The sequence below is a fragment of the Melanostigma gelatinosum genome (genome assembly GCF_949748355.1).
Source record: "Melanostigma gelatinosum genome assembly, chromosome: 21".
Taxonomy (NCBI): domain Eukaryota; kingdom Metazoa; phylum Chordata; class Actinopteri; order Perciformes; family Zoarcidae; genus Melanostigma; species Melanostigma gelatinosum.
Window position 1 is genome coordinate 6,531,032 of NC_136654.1, and position 17,685 is coordinate 6,548,716.

General features: G+C 43.1%; 1 protein-coding gene across 2 annotated transcripts in view; it reads right to left on the reverse strand.

The window, feature by feature from the left end:
- Positions 1-2,501: 2,501 nt before the first annotated feature.
- The window catches only part of rhbdl1 (rhomboid, veinlet-like 1), a gene marked incomplete at both ends in the record, with an annotated part of 28,596 nt that continues 13,412 nt past the window's right edge, over positions 2,502-17,685 (reverse strand). For both annotated transcript variants that reach the window (XM_079293614.1, XM_079293613.1), the window contains 5 exons: positions 2,502-2,773; positions 3,833-3,893; positions 5,329-5,429; positions 17,116-17,228; positions 17,362-17,510. In XM_079293614.1, the coding sequence (XP_079149740.1) occupies positions 2,502-2,773; positions 3,833-3,893; positions 5,329-5,429; positions 17,116-17,228; positions 17,362-17,510 (696 nt within the window). The remainder of the gene's footprint in view (positions 2,774-3,832; positions 3,894-5,328; positions 5,430-17,115; positions 17,229-17,361; positions 17,511-17,685) is intronic.

Below are 17,685 nucleotides of genomic sequence, written 5' to 3' on the forward strand. Positions count from 1 at the left end.
CCAGGAGGGGTAATATTCACAGTTAATGTGTTCTACAAAAAACAGCTATTCACGAGCCCTTTTCACTGTGAATCTTCAAGTAAAGAGGCACATTAACCTCCTCTCAGGCATCCTCTTCATCTTCATTATAGGCTAACAGGGCATGTATGCATTATTCAGCGATGCATCTTTGCTATACCAAGCAATAATATTTCCAAGTATGCACAAGGGTTTCCCTCAAAGATCCATTCCTACCACGTATTGGCTGATCTTTTCTGTTTTTAATGCATCTATTTCATACGGATTTCCTCATTTAACACAGAGTCTTCTGTTACTTCTGACAGTTTCACGTGGAAGCAAATGCTGAGGACTGTATTCATGACCAACTATCAAAAAATTGGCAAATGCATAACATTTTTCCCCCCAGGCAGCCAGTGGACATTCAAATGAATTATTGATTGAAAGACTGAAAAACGGGACCGTAGCATGAGTAAGTGTAATTGCTATCCTCGCCTCAGCTCTCCAAAAAGCTCGAATCACTCTGGAGACGAAGTAGGACAGAAGCTTCGTCCATAATTTGCTATTTGCAAAAGAAGAGCTGCAGCGAGGCTTCTGCGCGCTGCAGGGGAGAGTTCGGGGATGTGGGCACTTGCAAAATGAAGCTGCATCGACTACAGACAATTTGGCGAACAAGCTGTGAAATGAGTCTCGCTACATGAATATATCTCAAACAGTCCAGAGTCTCACAGGCTCGTACTAGCACAGTTTGTCTTCTTCCACCTCACCTGTTAAATATTCACAATGAAGAAATGAGGTTTGATCACACTGAAGAACAAAGTTGCACTGTAGCTACCAACAAAACATCTTCCTCTTATTTTACCCTCTCCAATTAGTTCTTTCTATGGCTTATTTTTGTAAAGCACTAAAGATTTATAAAATAAAGCTCGAGTCATTGGTGGTCATCTAACAAACCAGGGGATTCTGCCACATAGACTATTTTTCAGAGGATCAAAGCCATACAGGAGCTATCAGAAGAACAACAATCATAGCTTTACTTTTGCACCATTTGAAACTTTTCTCTCTTCCCTCTCAAAGAGGAAAAAAATACAAATAAATATACTCTTGGTTATGAACATACATTATACACATCCACTATCAAATGAAAAATGGGGACAACTTAATAACACTTTTTTTTCCTTCTTTATAGGTACATTCCTTTACAAAAGTATACAGTCCCTAAGAATGAGAAACTGAGGTATAGACTGGGCCTGACAGAGAGACCCCAGTGCCCTATGGGACACAAAGGTCAGAGGTCAGGTGATGACGCATCCTTGCCCTCCCCAGTTCAGTCTGTCAGAGCGAGAACAGGCAGAGTACCTGTGCGTGTGTCCTCGTCTCGCTGAGAGCCACGGAGCATGACATGGCATATTTTACACTGTGCGCCTATAAGCAAGTTGGTGGTTCGTTTGAAACAGCAACAAGAGGAGTTCACTCTCTGAAGTGTCGACCATCCAGGGAACGTCAGCGATCCCCTTACTCGTCACATTCTTTTTTCTTTTCTCTCCCGTCACGCGGTCACTTTCATTTCCTATCTTCACGTCGCGTCTATGTTGTGTGAACTATGAGTCCGTATCCACAGTGTTGGTATTATGTCTTGGAAATAACATTTAAAAAAAACAGATGTCTTCAGACCCCATGAAATGAAAATGACGGTGATGCCTCGAACCTTAAGGTACTCCTTGAAGATGACAGAATCCACATAAAACGTTTTACTCCATTCTTCCTACAACTGCTCTGGGAAAGCCATTTGCACTGCAAAGAATTTTGACTGATGTTTCATAATCGGGCAGGAGATCCTGCTTAGCAGCTCAATTTGAAGAAAATGTTCTGTTTGTTGTTTTTGTTTTTGTTTTGAATCAGTGTGTCAGCAATTCAACAAAAAGTCACAGTCCCTGTGAGTTGCAGCAGGGCTGTGAATTCAAATATTCATATCAGCAATCATACTGCATTCAATCATACGCTATTTCTCATAGCGTGTGGTCAGCATCGTCACCGCCAACGCATACACACTCCTTTCCTCCCTTTCCTTTTAACCACAGGCATGTGTCAAGAACTCAGATTCTTCTTTCCGTCAATGAAAGACGCAGTTAAAGAAACGGCTGATGAAAAAACGTTCACTCAAAGTTTAGTGCTGGTAATGTGGATGAGTTTTCAACGTATATATAAAAAGCTATAATGCTCTTTGAAATGGATCTGAGGGACTTTCACCTGTACTTGTTGCTACTGTAATCCCTCTTTAATAAAAGAGACATATTTCTTTGATTTGCAAAGTACCTGTAAAAAAGGATTCTTGGTCGATTTTAGTTTTGAATGATTTCATATCATTTCATTTTGGGCTAACTTGACAGGAAATGCTAACTATGGTCAAAGGGGAACCTCTATTTGGAGCCGGGTTGGGGTCAGTGTGTATGTGGAGGAGGGCCTGTGGAGGGGGGCGGGGGGGGGGGGAAGGGGGGCCTTCATCAGGGAGGAGGTGGTATCTGCACCCCCAGCAGCTCATATGCAAAGATGTTCCAGAAGATGGCGAAGAGGAGAAAGGTGATTAAGGAGAAGACGATGACCCACCAGGAGCACTGCTTCTGCAGACTCTCCTCGTAGCTGCGCAGAATCAAAAGCCCCATGCTGATACCGACCACGGCCCCCGATAGGTGTGCCATGAAGCTGGGCTGGGGCCCCGAGGAGGGCAGCGGCGGTGAGAAGCGAAGCCAGACTGCCCGACCCACCTCTGAGCTCACTGCGGGGGAGAGAGGAGAGAGGAGAGAGGAGAGAGGAGAGAGGAGAGAGGAGAGAGGAGAGAGGAGAGAGGAGAGAGGAGAGATGGAAGACAGAACCTCCTTAGTATCTGCTCATGGTTGTTGCTGCGAGGACATCAGACCACACTGCCGTCCTGTTGTTCTATCATGGCTTTTGAAGAGAATTATTTATTTTGGCAGAGTTTTAGATGGGAAGATTAATACCACTCTCATGTCTGCACATTAAATACTGTGTTTTCTGGTTTCACTGGTGTGCAACTTTTCGACGGCTTTATCTGGCTTTCCCTGTAACTTACACTTTATTTAAAAATCACAACATTTGTCATCATCCTTCTAAGAAAAGAAGTAATTTGTAAAACCACATGTAAAGGGCCGAGCTCGGTATTGACTTTATATAATTGCCTAAAGTTGAGCTATACTGTTTAGTGAAGTAGGTGTTTTATCAAAGTCCACTTCTGCAGACAAAGAAAGTTCACAGGAGGATTTAAATGGATCTTTACTCAAAAAATTGCTTTCAAATGTTATTTGCCGTTTGTTGCTGTTCTCCCAGAGTCCTAGCTGAAAAGAATACTTAACACATAGTATAAAACCAGAGCAAATGTTAATTCAGTCGTAACAGTACTCACAAAACACGATGTGTCACATTTTATTGAGAAAAGCTGAATTCCCTGTTCGTAAAACACTGAGGAGGAAATAAACATTGCAGCAGAGACTCGCTGCTCTCTCAGTTCGGGGGCGTCGGGCTCGGGACAGATGGATGGAACATATTGCTCACTGATGAAAGTCACAGTGTATCGGTCCTCGTGGAGAGAAAACGGACAAGTGGTACGACTCAAATGCTTTGAAAACAAAGCAACATGTCTAACCATGGAGCCTCTCACCCAGCTTGAGTAGCAGGTCTGTTTCTGAGACATTTGTATTGTGAACAGGTGTTATGCCCAATCGCAATTCAACGATAGAGCTATATATATATCCTCAATATAAAAAGCAACAGTGAGAACACAAGTGCAGGGCTTTGAGAGTAAATCTGGACAACTTACTGCAGACTAGCGCCAGGATCATGCGGAGCAGCTTGTATGGACAACGCATCCCGGCCCAGTTCTGCAACGCAGAGCGAAAAGTGTCTCGTCAGCATAAACAATCACGACACAAACAACCATCACAAATATATGAGTGTATTAGCAAAAGAAATGCTTCAGTTTCTATCCTCTGGACATATTAAGACCTGAAAGAGAGAGGAAGCAGCACTCACACTACACACAGACGCGATTATACACCTGGCTGCTCTACTGGTTCCAGCCTAGTGGCACGCCATTAATTAGGACTAAGATCATTTAACAGACGGGGAAAATGGGCCAATAAATAGCCGTTGCGATTCTCCGGGGGAAAAGAACAATGGCATCCTGAGTTGGAATAAGACATTTACTCCCTAGGATGAAAAATTGTACCAATCCCATCCCTCCTTAAAAGTTCTTAGTTGTGGGAATAGGACCAGACCCAGGGCCAAAATAAATGGTGAACGGCATGCAAAATTAAAGACGGGAGAATATGAATAAAACCTGCCATACATTTAAAAGCAAGCGACTGAAGCGAGGATATATAGATTGTATATTTCCACAAATCCATGATTAATATCAATGGAGGGGAGAGGTCAACGTAGTGGTGCAGAGGAGGAAGTCTGAGCTGGGTGTGATGTGGTGATGCTGCTCTCTGATGGGAGGCAATTTGCTTTGTGTGTGTGTGCGTGTGTGTGTGTGTGTGTGTGTGTGTGTGTGTGTGTGTGTGTGTGTGTGTGTGTGCGTGTGTGTGTGTGTGTGAGGTGCAGGGGATCATTCAGAGACTCAAAGAAAGAGTGCTTGCTGATCAGAAGACACAAATATAAAAACTAAACACGTAAGGCCAAATATTTCTTGCAAAGCTGAATTTGTGCACACCATGTTTCTATCCCTGCTGGTATCTCTGCTGTCCACGGTGAACAGCAGCGTTAGTTAAAGTGATTCGTCAGATGTAACACCGCCTCGAGAGTTGGAGAGAATGTGGAAGGCATTTCACATACAAACCTTTTGACATAAACAAATAAATACTGAGAAAAAAAAAAGAAGCTCTCGAGCAGCATATCGAGGGAATCCACTACTTGTTTGTTCAGTGGCCGTAAATAAACACAGTCTCAATAATTAATAGAAGCCAGTTCACTTTAGATTCATCGATACGAACGACAAGCACATTGAAAACATGTTGTGGTGGAATAAGCTACTCAACAAAGTTCAAAGAGCTTCTCCAAAGCGGTCCACATGGAATATTCAATGGCACATTTCCAAAAGCTGATATATGCATCAAATCGATGCGATGACTGTAGCAGAGAAAACCTGCAACAAACATCTGTTGTCAAAAGAAGAACATACACACACACACACAGCATAGTAGCTGTATAGTGTGGTGGGTGTCCATCTCACGCCACGTGGATGGCTCTGACATTTCGGCACCACTGAAAACTGCTTTCAAACGCAACAATGGAGGCAATGATGATGACAGTTACCATGACGACGTTGGCCAGATGCGCAGAGCACAGAGCGTAGACCCCTCCGGAGCCCCCCACCACTGGAGCACGCATGTCAGTGATGGACACCGTCAGCGAGCCTGCAGAGAGAGAGAGAGAGAGAGAGACAGAGAGAGACAGAGAGAGAGAGAGAGAGACAGAGAGAGACAGAGAGAGACAGAGAGACAGAGAGAGACAGAGAGAGACAGAGAGAGACAGAGAGAGAGAGAGAGAGAGAGAGAGAGAGAGAGAGAGTGAGAGAGACAGACATTAGGAGCATAGATGTAAGAAAGGGAGAGTAGCAATGCAGTTTGTGTGTGTGTGTGTGTGTGTGTGTGTGTGTGTGTGTGTGTGTGTGTGTGTGTGTGTGTGTGTGTGTGTGTGTGTGTGTGTGTGTGAGCAAAGGACAGCAGAGGGGCAAAACAAAGGGAGTCAGATTACTCATCACGCAGCAGCTCAAGTCACCGTCCGAGGAGCAATTCTATAAAAGTTTCTCACCCTCACATGCCCTTTAAATTCACAGCCAGAACACACAACACACTCACATACACTCTGTATGCTCTGTGTTATTAAGGCTGTTCCTGTCGGCGATCAGTCTGCTAAAGCTGCAGCTGACTAATTATATTGAAGTGGTAAAGAACTGAAATGTAATATTTCCGAATTGGATTTTCCTCCAGGATGCTGCAATTAAAAAAAGTCCATCTAAGAATGATCCCTGATCAAAGTGAGGTCAGGAGAACACGGGCGAACCTCACTGAAGAGGATAATTTCCAATTTTGTGTGCTCTAAAGATTATGTTATATTCATGAGCAAAATGTAATCTGGGATATGTGGAAGTGGACAGAAGCCAAATGTTCTGTTTAAAAAGTTAGAATATGAAAAGTGCAGTGACGACGACGTGAACATTATGACACACTGTACTGAAAAGTGATTGCACACTTGCAGTGTATTATAACTGCATCCATGTTAAAGGAATTCATAGCGTTATGTATGAACAATAATCATTTCTTGTCCTTTACTTTCCTGGTGTGAGCACTTACACACATTGTTTTCAATTCCTCTGGTTAATCACATTGCAGCTGCCTTTCATACTATTGGAAGGAGGCTAAGGCCATTTGAAAACTCATTATTCCCTTAAAAGGTTTCAAACAGCCTCTTCAACCTCAGATTTAAATCAGGCATGCATATTGAATGTCAGTGCAAATTTGTAAGTCTGCAATGCTTTTTGCTCTTCAATTTTCAGGGACTGACACAAAAAAAAGTTATTTATTGTTACAGTGTTTCATCAAAACCCATTGATGGGTGAAAATATTGAATATTAACTTTTTTTTTTCTGTCTTTCTGAAGTTTCCTCAATGTTGAAATCCGTTGATTGACACTTGAGACCCCCTGAAGGCCTCAATTGCTAAATTTCAGGGGGGTATCTACAATCATAAGACAATTATTTGTCACTTGCATTTGTCACCAAAATGTATTTTTAGTGCAGTGCCCAATTCTCATCATTCAAACTACTAAATATTTGCATTACATTTTATAACTAATAAATGATTAATCAAAAACAGTTGTGTCGGTACTCAGTATCAGTCGTTTAGGGGTCGGGATATTACTTTTTTGTAAATAGTATATTATTTAAAAAGGATGCGGATAGTATAATTTATATTTTTACTATCTGGTGATCTATAGGTCACATGACTGCCTCCCTGGTCAAGGCAAGATGAATGAAGAGTTGTGGGATGTGACAGCAATGTGACAGACCAGTGTTGGAGCTCACACTGGTCTGTCACATTGCTGTGTGTGCGTTCTCGAAGGTAGAAAAAGGAAACGTTTTGCCATGTCCATTGCTCTGTATCTCAGTGTAACGCATGTCCAGTTTCTAATGAGAAGAACAAAAAAATGCACTCAACCAAAAGGCAAAGAAATGGACCACACAGAATGCAGCCATCAGCTGTTTTCAGCAGTCAGTGTGCGTTTGAAAGTGTATGAAGCTACAATCCCGAATGCAGCACAGTGCATCCACCAGGTTGCAGTGACACTATATGAAGTAGGACAGAATTCCAAGCAGGAGAAATCCCAGTTGCAGTTGCTCATGAGGACAGCGTCAGCCACTATTCATTATGCAAATGAGCCGATAAGGGAAGCGGAGAGGAGTGATAAAACAAAACAGTCTCTTTTTAATCACAGTTGGGGTTTGCTGGAGTTGTGATCTCGGATTTATAATGCATGTTGTAACATTCATATTATGTGTGTGTGTGTGTGTGTGTGTGTGTGTGCGTGCGTTGTGTGGCTGCACAGAGTAAACACCGTCTTAACGAACGCCTCGTCAGCCCGTGGTGGCAGTGATGATCACGGAAAGACAGATGGTAATCAGAGCGCGATCCTGAGTCATTCATCTCGCCCTGCTCCGACGCCTTTGGGCTGTTTCACATGGATTTATGGGGCATATGAAGGTTGGCGCTGCAGCTGAAGATTTGAGGAGATTTACAGTGCTCCATTTTTAGAGGTTCCACCAAATTGCAATTACACAGTGTAGCATACAGTATGTGGTCTCCGGTCTCTTCAAAGTGAAGGGGAATTTAAATTTGGAGCAGCATCAACATCTGAGTTGGTCTTTTTTTAGTCCTTTCTGGAGCTTCACAATTTGTTTCAGTTCCTTTACTTCAGAGCAGTGGAGCTGGGAGATGTATTGATGAAATACTGATAGAATATGAGAGTCGAGGGTTTTGTGAGTTAATTTTGTCTTTTGTTGCTCTTAATTCAGTACAATTAAGTTTTACAATTTAATGAATTCATTTTCCTGCTTTAACAAAGTGAATAACAATAAGTTAACGCTCATTGCTGAGGGGAACTGCAGACTCGGGGGAAACCCTCGACCATCAACCCCCCTCCACATTACACATTGTAACTTGATTAAAATGTGATGATTAGATGTGTCAAATGTGTTAAATAAAGCAGCTTTAACAGTCTTTTAAGAGCCGTTCGGTTTCTAACATGACAGTTAACACCAGCCAGGATCACCTCTTCATTGGAGACACTTGTTCAGGGATGTGACACAACCATCTGTGGGTGAAGAAGAGGAGAAGACAACCCGAGACCTCCGGCACAGAGGAAGAGCTGGGCTCCACAGGGAGGAAACAAACGGCTCTCGCCTCCTGCTCGCTCTGCTTTGGTGAGAGGCTCATACAGTATGAACATTAAACACCCCTGTCATGTGGGCTCTCCTGCTTAGGAGGGATTTAAGATTTAGGATTCTCGCACTCAGCAGTGGCTGAGACGTGAGTTGTGCGATTACACACATGACATCTCATGCGCAGATTATTTATTGTTTCAATCCTGAAGTCATCATCAACATCCTCAAATATTTTTCGTGAGCTTGCAACATCCACAAGTGCACCGCAGTGTAGACAGTGAAAATACTTTGTGTGGAGTATAAGTCAACCCCACACTCAGGGCTGTGATCTACCGCAGTATAATCCCCAATGCAGCGCTGGGAACTGAGCCTCTCTGTCAAACTAAACTAGCTACACCATTACTGCTAGTCCAGGCTGCCCTTAAGCTACGGGTCGACTTTGTATTTTCGGTCTCTCTGGGATAAGGTGCAGACAAGGGATGGTAAGCTGACCTATGGCTGGGGGTTGACAGCCCCTGAGGCTGCGCTGGAGCAAAGTAAATGTTGCAATAAAAAGAAAATCCTCTAATCCTTGGAAAATATGCCCCCGCACAAACACTTACAAACCTTTTCACTGTGTGCGCTCTAGAGTTTGTATGTGTGGGTCGCTATCAACTGTGATTACTGAGACTATTTAAACTAGTCCCTGGAGAAATGTAGCTGATTTCTAATGATCACATTTTGTCGAAAAAGATGTTTATAGGACTGCAATTAGGAAACATATGGTATATTAGATCAACTTGTGCTTTTTATCATATTGCATGTTTATTAAATTCAGAACTGGTCTTGGAATGCATTCACTGCTTTGTGTAAAAGTGGGTAACACATACCCGCAAGTTAAACCGGCATTTATTGATTTTTTTTGGAGGCAGCATAACAAGCTGTAAACATGGACATATACTCAGTTGATGAAGTTGATATGGTAGATATTTAAGCAGTTTACATCTAGCTGATACTAAAAAAAACATCAGTATTCATTTGGAGATGTGCTTCAGGCAACCCAGCGAATGTAAATCCAATATTCACTCGTTTTTTTTTAGTTCCGTTTGGTTTTCATCAACTCCTGAGGGAAATATTTGGCTCTTTAACTGCTAAATGCTCAACTATGTTCATCAGTTTATTGCAAGCTTTTTTGCTACAACCAGCTGCTCGGTATGTTAATATAAAAATATGAATTAGTGCAGCTTTAACCCACAGACACCATAATGAAAACATATTTCGTCAGGAGTTAAGACAGTAATCGGGGAAGCAAGACTACATATCACCTAACACTTCATTTGTAAACATGTCTAGCAGATAGATGTCTGAGTTAATTAATATTCATTGATTTGCATTTCTTGGTTGGCCAGCCAATAAATGACTCAGGAGAGGACAATTAAAGGACACTGTGTGTTTATTTATTCATGATTACCATTTCATCTTTTTTAATAGTAAAGTAAAACGCTCAGAGGACAGCATCAGTAAGGGAAACCTCTGCCCGTTGATATGATGGGATTGTTGCCTTTAAGAGTCAAGTTGCAGTGTTTGTGTGCACTCGCCTCAGACGGATCTATCTCGTATGCATTGAATCTTTGTGGCCCGGCACAGAGATGCGCTGTAGTCAGCACCCCTGCAGTCACAGGGCTGCCTCTGTTGGCTAATACACTGGGGAAATGCCTGATGAGATTGGAGCTCTATTAAAGATATTTTCTACCTGGGAGGGAGATAGACTCGTCGGTGTGATCCAGACAGAAAGCGATAAGCGAAATATCATCTGCGTCGCTGGTGCTTTCCTTAAAGTGGAGAAGAACGACTTGCAATCAGTCCTCATCCGATCTAACATCTCCATCCATCTCCTCGTGCCCTGCTGGCGCGCAGGCGGGAGGGAAGCAAACCCTTTGTGCTCATGCACTGCAGAAACACAATATTAACCAGGACCCCTCATGTCTACATATACACAAAAAAAGGAAACATGAAAACAATCAGCGTCATCGACGCCAAGCTCTGGCCTGGAGGAACGAATACAATTCATCATTTTCACAGTGTGCCAACATGGCCACTGCAAACACACCTTGCCCTTGGTTTCCGTAGAGATTGATGCTGTTTATTCAACAGTTTTCTGCCCTGTCCAAATTTGCCACACGGGGAAAAATATGATAATATGTATGCTACCCCAGAGCATCAGGAAAAATCAATAGTCTCCGCAAGTCACATCCCCCGAGCTGCCGAGAGACGAGGAGCACAGCACCAGCCGTTAGTGGGAAAGTATCATCATATCTGATCTGGGTGAGTGTGTGTGGGCATATAAGCATGCCTTTAACTGAAGAAGCAAAGAGACACAATTTGGAAATTAGCGAGCGTACGTGCAAACGTGCTCCTGGAGTTGTGTTTCTGGAAGAAGAGCCGTTATACAAAAAGCTGTATTCCTGTCACGACCAACGCGGTTATCACTCACGACTGCCTTTCAGCTAACAAGCACAATAGCTGACCTTGGACTTGATATTGGACTCAAGTTCTACATCCCAATGAAAAAGAGCATGAAAACACTTCCTGTGCTCAACGTTATGAAGCCGCGGCGTTGGCTACAGCGAGTGTGACGTGCTTCTTTATTGGACAAACTAAACACCAAAGTAAAGGTCATTTAAACGGAGCAGAGAAATAGACTCCTCCTGAATCTAACCGAGTGTAATGCGACAAATATTGCCGTCCTCGATCCAGGCTTCACACAGTCGATGCAAATGGCCACTCGTAAACACAGTGGGCTCGCTCCACACAACGGGCTACCTTCAATTAGGCTGCGTTACAGTAGAAATATTCATCTCCCTCAGTGTTGTTGTCAGCGGGGCTGCAGGGGGCTGGTTGTGGAGGAAGTGAGATCGGTGTCACCTCGGAAGAGTTGACTGTGGGGTTGGGGGGTTGGATGGGGGGGGGGGGGGGGGGGTTGGGAATTACCATAATCACTCTGGCAGCCTCTGCAACTCACCAAGGTTACCCTGCCTCCTCATTGCTCAGTTCAGCACCAGGGGAGTACTTCAGAAACACAGGACCAGACTCTTTAAGTCGTACGCAACATCAGGGCTTGTACCCATATAGCGGTCTGCAGCTGAGGTTGGCTAAAAAGACATAAATCTGACCTTGTTTACTGACAATGTTGCATGGTCACTCACAGCAACACTCCAGCAGGCCTTCAAAGAGCGAGCGAGCAAGCAATAATTGGTATTCAGCTGGCAATGGCAACACAAGGACAACTCCACAAGCTCTAACGGGCCTAAAAAACAACAGATTCACCTCGAGCCGGTCAAACCACGGTGCTGTTAAATATCTCCACGCCGGCGCTTGAAGTGAGAGAGACAAAGCCTGAGAGTCAGAGTCACGCGCACGAGGCAGCGAGAGTACTTCACCCAGCCCGCTGTTCTCTGATGCTTCCTCTCTCCGTTCTAGCCCTCACTTATCAGGGTCTGTGTATCTGACTGAACGTTGCTCCAACAAAAACTCCCCATTTTCCAAAAGAAATCCAAACGTCTCCTCACAGGCAGTAACTTTCAAGATGTCAAGAGTGAAGATGGCAAACGACTTCATCAAAGTCAAAAACAAATGTTGACACTGCACTCAGCGGTAAGCCAACACCGCCGCCGTCCTCCCTGATATCAGAACAACATTAATCAACTGCTGAAGGATTAAACATCACATGGAACTTGGCATGGCACTTTTAAGTAATGACAACATCAGCTAGCTTGCAACAATGAGGTTATACTGACATGCGGCCATCTATCACATCTCCATTACATCTATATATCTCCCAACAGGCCATATGTCTCTTCCTTCCCTTGACTGAGGACACCAACACGCAGCGTGAGGCTAGTAATCTGCAACACTGGCTGGTCAGTGTATTACAGGAAACAGCACATTCTGATAATAGGCTCCTGGACATGAGGGGGAGAAAATGCTCCTGCATAATTCAAACCACGAGCTCCACAGGACGGCGAGCCAGCCCACAGGTTCTTAAGGTGCTCAGTGACAAAGTGAAACCTCTCTGGGTTTACAGGTCAGTTACTCAGGTGCATATTATATTAACCTTTTATTTACCAAGGGACAGCGGAGGAAGAAGTATTCTGATAATCTACTGAAGGAGTATAGAAGTATTAGCCGCTGAAACGATGCAACTGGGGACAAACATTGCCAATTAATTGCTGTGATTTGTGGCATTGTTCTGCTCCGTGAATATTTTGTGCGTATGTTTCTGTCCCCATAAAAATAAACAAAACAAATCCAATTAAGATATTTAGGAAAAAAAGATGGTTTTCCACAACAGCAAACAGAAAATAGAGTTTGATGACTACAACAACCAAGATGCAGGACACTTGACAAACACGAACACTTGCTTACTCTAAATAAGGGTCTTACACACACACACACACACACACACACACACACACACACACACACACACACACACACACACACACACACACACACACACACACACACAGTTCCACAAGAATTTGTTGATATTTCAGCATAAATCAGATGATTCAAAGTGGAGGTTTTATCCCAGGTATTTTTATGTGACAAAGTCATACTACAGTATATCAACACTAAAACCTCTTCATGGTGACACAGCAGAGTGCTGTTGTGAGATGCTGCTGGAGGACTTGGATCGTCTCAAATGTAAGGCGTTAGAGCAGGTAGACAGCCTGGGGCTCACATGGGGCTACGAGGAGAAACATGGTGTTTTGGCACCTGTTGATGTCCTAAAGCACACGGTGGCTCGAGAGAAGGAGACCCAAAGGAGCAAGGAGGGGAAAAAAGAGAGTAAATGGAAAAAATGGATATTGCAGCTGCTCGTGGAGCTGGACTGAAACGTTGAACATGACTCAGCATTTTACATTCATCTTCTCTGGAGTTGTGTCGACCGGTATTCATGTTTCGAAACGCGACATTCAAGTGGAGCTATTCATCGGTTGTTGTTGCAGCAGAGCAAAGCGAGAGATGACAAGGTCTGAACGGCAGAACGCAATCAGATAATTCTTCCTTTTGTCAGCACACAGCCAAGGACAGACTGTACAGTGTCATACTTTATTTTCAGCACTACGGTACAGGACCCGAGCAATATCCAAAGTGTACAAATGCGTAGGGTCGGCTGTGTAGCGCCATCCGACCTACACAATTAAAAACCTTGCACTTTAACCAACTTACTTATCTTTTCTTTCAAATGGCAATTCTTATGATCTCCCACATAAAGACTGCGCATTCATGCATTTGTATACCTGCGAGAACAACTTTATACTCTCACAGTATTTGACCAAAAATAAAAACATTTCGGTTGGGTTTGAAAGCAAGCCCTTTTTTGAAAGCAACAGATGTCATGATTGAACTCGTGAGCAAGAAGAAGACTGCATGAATATAAACATGAGGCAGCCATGGGCAACGAAAAATAAAGAATTTCACTCAGCAATCTAAAGCAACGGGCAATTTCTAACATCCGCGAGCAACTGTGAGTTTACAAAGACTGAGGGAAGATGCAAGTGTGAGGCAGTGAAACACTATAGAACAGGGGTCTCAAACTCCCGGCCCGCTACGTCATTGTATGTGGCCCGCGAATCCGCCAGCAAAAAAAAAAAGTAAAAAAAGAAAAAAAATCTTTTTGTTTTTGTTTTTAAGTTAGACTAATAATAATAAAAATATCCCCATAGTCGAAATTATGAGATAGAAAGTCGAAGTTATTAGATAGAATAACATGGGCGACCATGATGCTGATGTGGCCCGGAGTGAAAATGAGTTTGAGACCCCTGCTATAGAACAAATGTCTGCACACACACCTACACACACACACACACACACACACACACACACACACACACACACACACACACACACACACACACACACACACACGCACACACACACACACTCACACTCACACACTCAGACATGCACATATAAATGTGGTTTCAGGGTATTGCTAAAGACCTTAATGCTCGTCTTTTTTTCCCTTAAATAAACAATGGTTGGTGGTGATGGTATTAAATAGATCAGTGAAAGGAGGAATGGGAGGCTGGACGGAGGTACATGAACAAATACATGTGTCCACCTGTACATCTGCAGAGGATCAGGCAGCTAGTATGGCTATAAAGTTTGTTGTATGAACTTCAGCTTCAAATTAGGTTTAAGATAAAAGCAGCCAGGAGCCTCATTTATTTAATTTAGTGCTCTCATCATTCGATTAAAATTTGGCTGTTCATGCAAAAATGTGTCTCCGAAGAGCGTCTCATATTCTTTTAATCTGAAAATGTCAAACAAGGCCTTGAATGATCATTTGCTCGTTGCCATTTCATTTCAACTTTGTACGATGCACCTTAAAATAAATAATTATTGCTATATTTGCCAACTTGAAGGATTGCAAACTCGTGATGTTGACTTAAAGATCTCTCCGTGCAACATTGCCGTCCTCACCAGCAGTGTGCCTCACGACACCGACTGACCACTGAACTTTCATTAACGCCCACTGCCTCCGACAAAACTCCAAACACACAGAATTACACCTACAAAGAGTCCAAGTGCACTTCCTTTCTAAAGGACTCACCCCCCCCCCCCCCCCCCCCCCAATAGATCACAGCATTTGTGCCAACACAGCTCCAACGTCCACTCCATCAACCACAATCACAAGGTGAAATTACTTCGCTGCTGGAAGTCGTTCATCATCTTGTGATCTTGAGGCAGCTCAGCTCTTCCTTACAGCTTAGGAGGGAAGTCATTTGTTGTGTTGTGTTGAAAGTGAAATGCAAAAAAAAAAAATCTAATTCCAGACAGTTACACACTACTACACTACACTACTACATACATTTCATTTTTAAATACAGTCAGTTCTAATGAATGCAGTTCAACTCTGGGCTCTGGGCGGAACAAATACCAGCATCTCCTCGCTGCTTCCTCCTCCTGTTTGATTCCGGCCGCAGCTTAAATCTCCAAACAGCATCTCAAACTGCACTTAGACTAATTCCCCAGAGAGAACCCCTGCGTCACTCTCCTACTTTATCCTGCCCTGAGTCCCGTGCTCGCTTGCTTTTTCTCCGTCATCATAGCAAAAATAAATCAAAGCTACAATAATTCACGAGTGTTAGGAGTGTGTGTGCATTGGGGAGTGAGGGTTTGACTTTTACACAGCAAGAGGAGGTTTGAGCAACTTCAACTCCATTTCACTGCTGTACGTGCAGAGACGGGAAAAGAGAAATAAAGAATTTTCGAGTTTTTGTCACATACAAAAGAAAGTTTAAAATTCACGTCACGGAAATTAAACCAATATAACTCAATATTAATTATGTTACTGCTCTCGACAGTAATCAAATAATGGTGAAAGGGGGAAAAAGGTTTTTGCAGCGGTGTTGGTATGACTTCTACGCATGAGCCGCAACAAACAGCAGTGAGAAACCACATCCAACAATCAGTTCGGATAGAAATAAATCCAATCATCAACTGGCTTGAAGGAGGATGAAAGTTAATAAGGTTTCTGGTCAACAAAGACACGAGTGCTGCAGCCCAGCCTCTGGGCACCACGAATCACTCCGCTGCAGTTAGTTTGGAGACACTTTTTATTCTTTTTTTTCAAAGATCTGGGCCACCAGCTGGGCCAGATTTATTATCAAAACCATCAAACAGGACACTCATGGATGTCAGCTTGAGGACAAGATGCTCACAAATTCAGCCTCACTGAAGGTAAGGAAAGCAATTACTTCCTAAAAGGAATTGCTGTTTCATACACAGCAAATGTGTGGTCCAATACAAGCTCTTTAAAGGGTCACTTCAGTATTTTACAAGCAATGTTTTTTGTGTCCATGTGACGAATGGGGACAACAGTTTGTGGAATTGGTCCCGTATTGAATGGGAACGCTGCAGACGGCAGCAGTTAAACGGGCTGCAATGTAATCGCTCTGGGCAACTCCTCGCCGTCCACTGAGAGTGCTTGTTTTTGCCACTGGGCTGAACAGAGAATAAACTGTCTTTTCTGTTTATGTCTTTGTTTTAAAAAAAGGGACAACACTGTCCATATTGCACTGCAGATGACCTCAAACTGTCAGAACATTTGCTAACATTGTCTAAACTATGTGCTACATCACTTTACACCAATGGCTCCCCCGCCCCATGTCCACTCACACAACACACACACACAGTTTCCAGCTAAAAATGACACCATGAATATCTGTTATAACTGCTATATCTTAACAAACTAGCACCGATGTATTATGACATACAGTATATGAACTAATGTTAAATATTAACTTAAATCACCACTACTCATACTAGAAGAAGTCACCAGTTTCAGGCTAAGAGGCTGCAGCATCATATTGAACTTTAAAAACATTTTTGTAAATGTATGTCCTTGTTTTGTTCAAAAGTAGAGCTGTCATGTCACCAATCTTAGCTGCTGCATTATTATTTCCTATTTCTTCCATTTTGATATGTTTGCAAACATAATGTAAAACTGCTAACTTGTGGTTCATCTAAATTTCTTCATTAAAAAAACGAAACAAATGAAAAAGAAAAAAATCTTGCAGCACCCTTGGATCCGTCTTGAGGCACCCGCGACATTCGCTTTAAGAACCGCTGCTTTACACAATAAAACACTTATTTTAAAAGACACTCACCGGCCAGCACTCCTGCCATGTAAAGCAGACTTATTCGTAAGATGCCATGGACCATCTCCAAAGGAACGCCAATCATCAGCTGCAGTAAAGCATTGAACCCGAGCTGCTCCAAACTGAGGAGAGAGAGCACAGAAAGACAACACACTTCAAATGAGAGTGCATCATCTGCAACAACCAGCCAGATTTGAACGGCACCGGTCCTGCGGACATCGACATGAGCGGGCGAGCGGAGGTTTGTGAACGTACCCAACGTGCATGAACATGTAGCTGAAGAAGCGCCACACTTGTGCACGGTGGCCGGGATGGTAGACTAGGGGGCTCTTCATGAAGTCGGGCTGATAGGTCTGCAGTACCCACTTGTTTAGCATGATGCCATAGCACATGAACACAATGATCTGCAACAGACACAGAAATGACACCAAACTGTCAGTTCTTGCTGACATACTCGTTACACGCTCTCGTTACATTCCTCAGCTGACGCTGATTAGACTTGTGGAGACAATTACTGCTCGCAGAAAAGAAATAAATGGCACATCTGGTTCAATTCCATTAATTTCTTTTCATAGAATA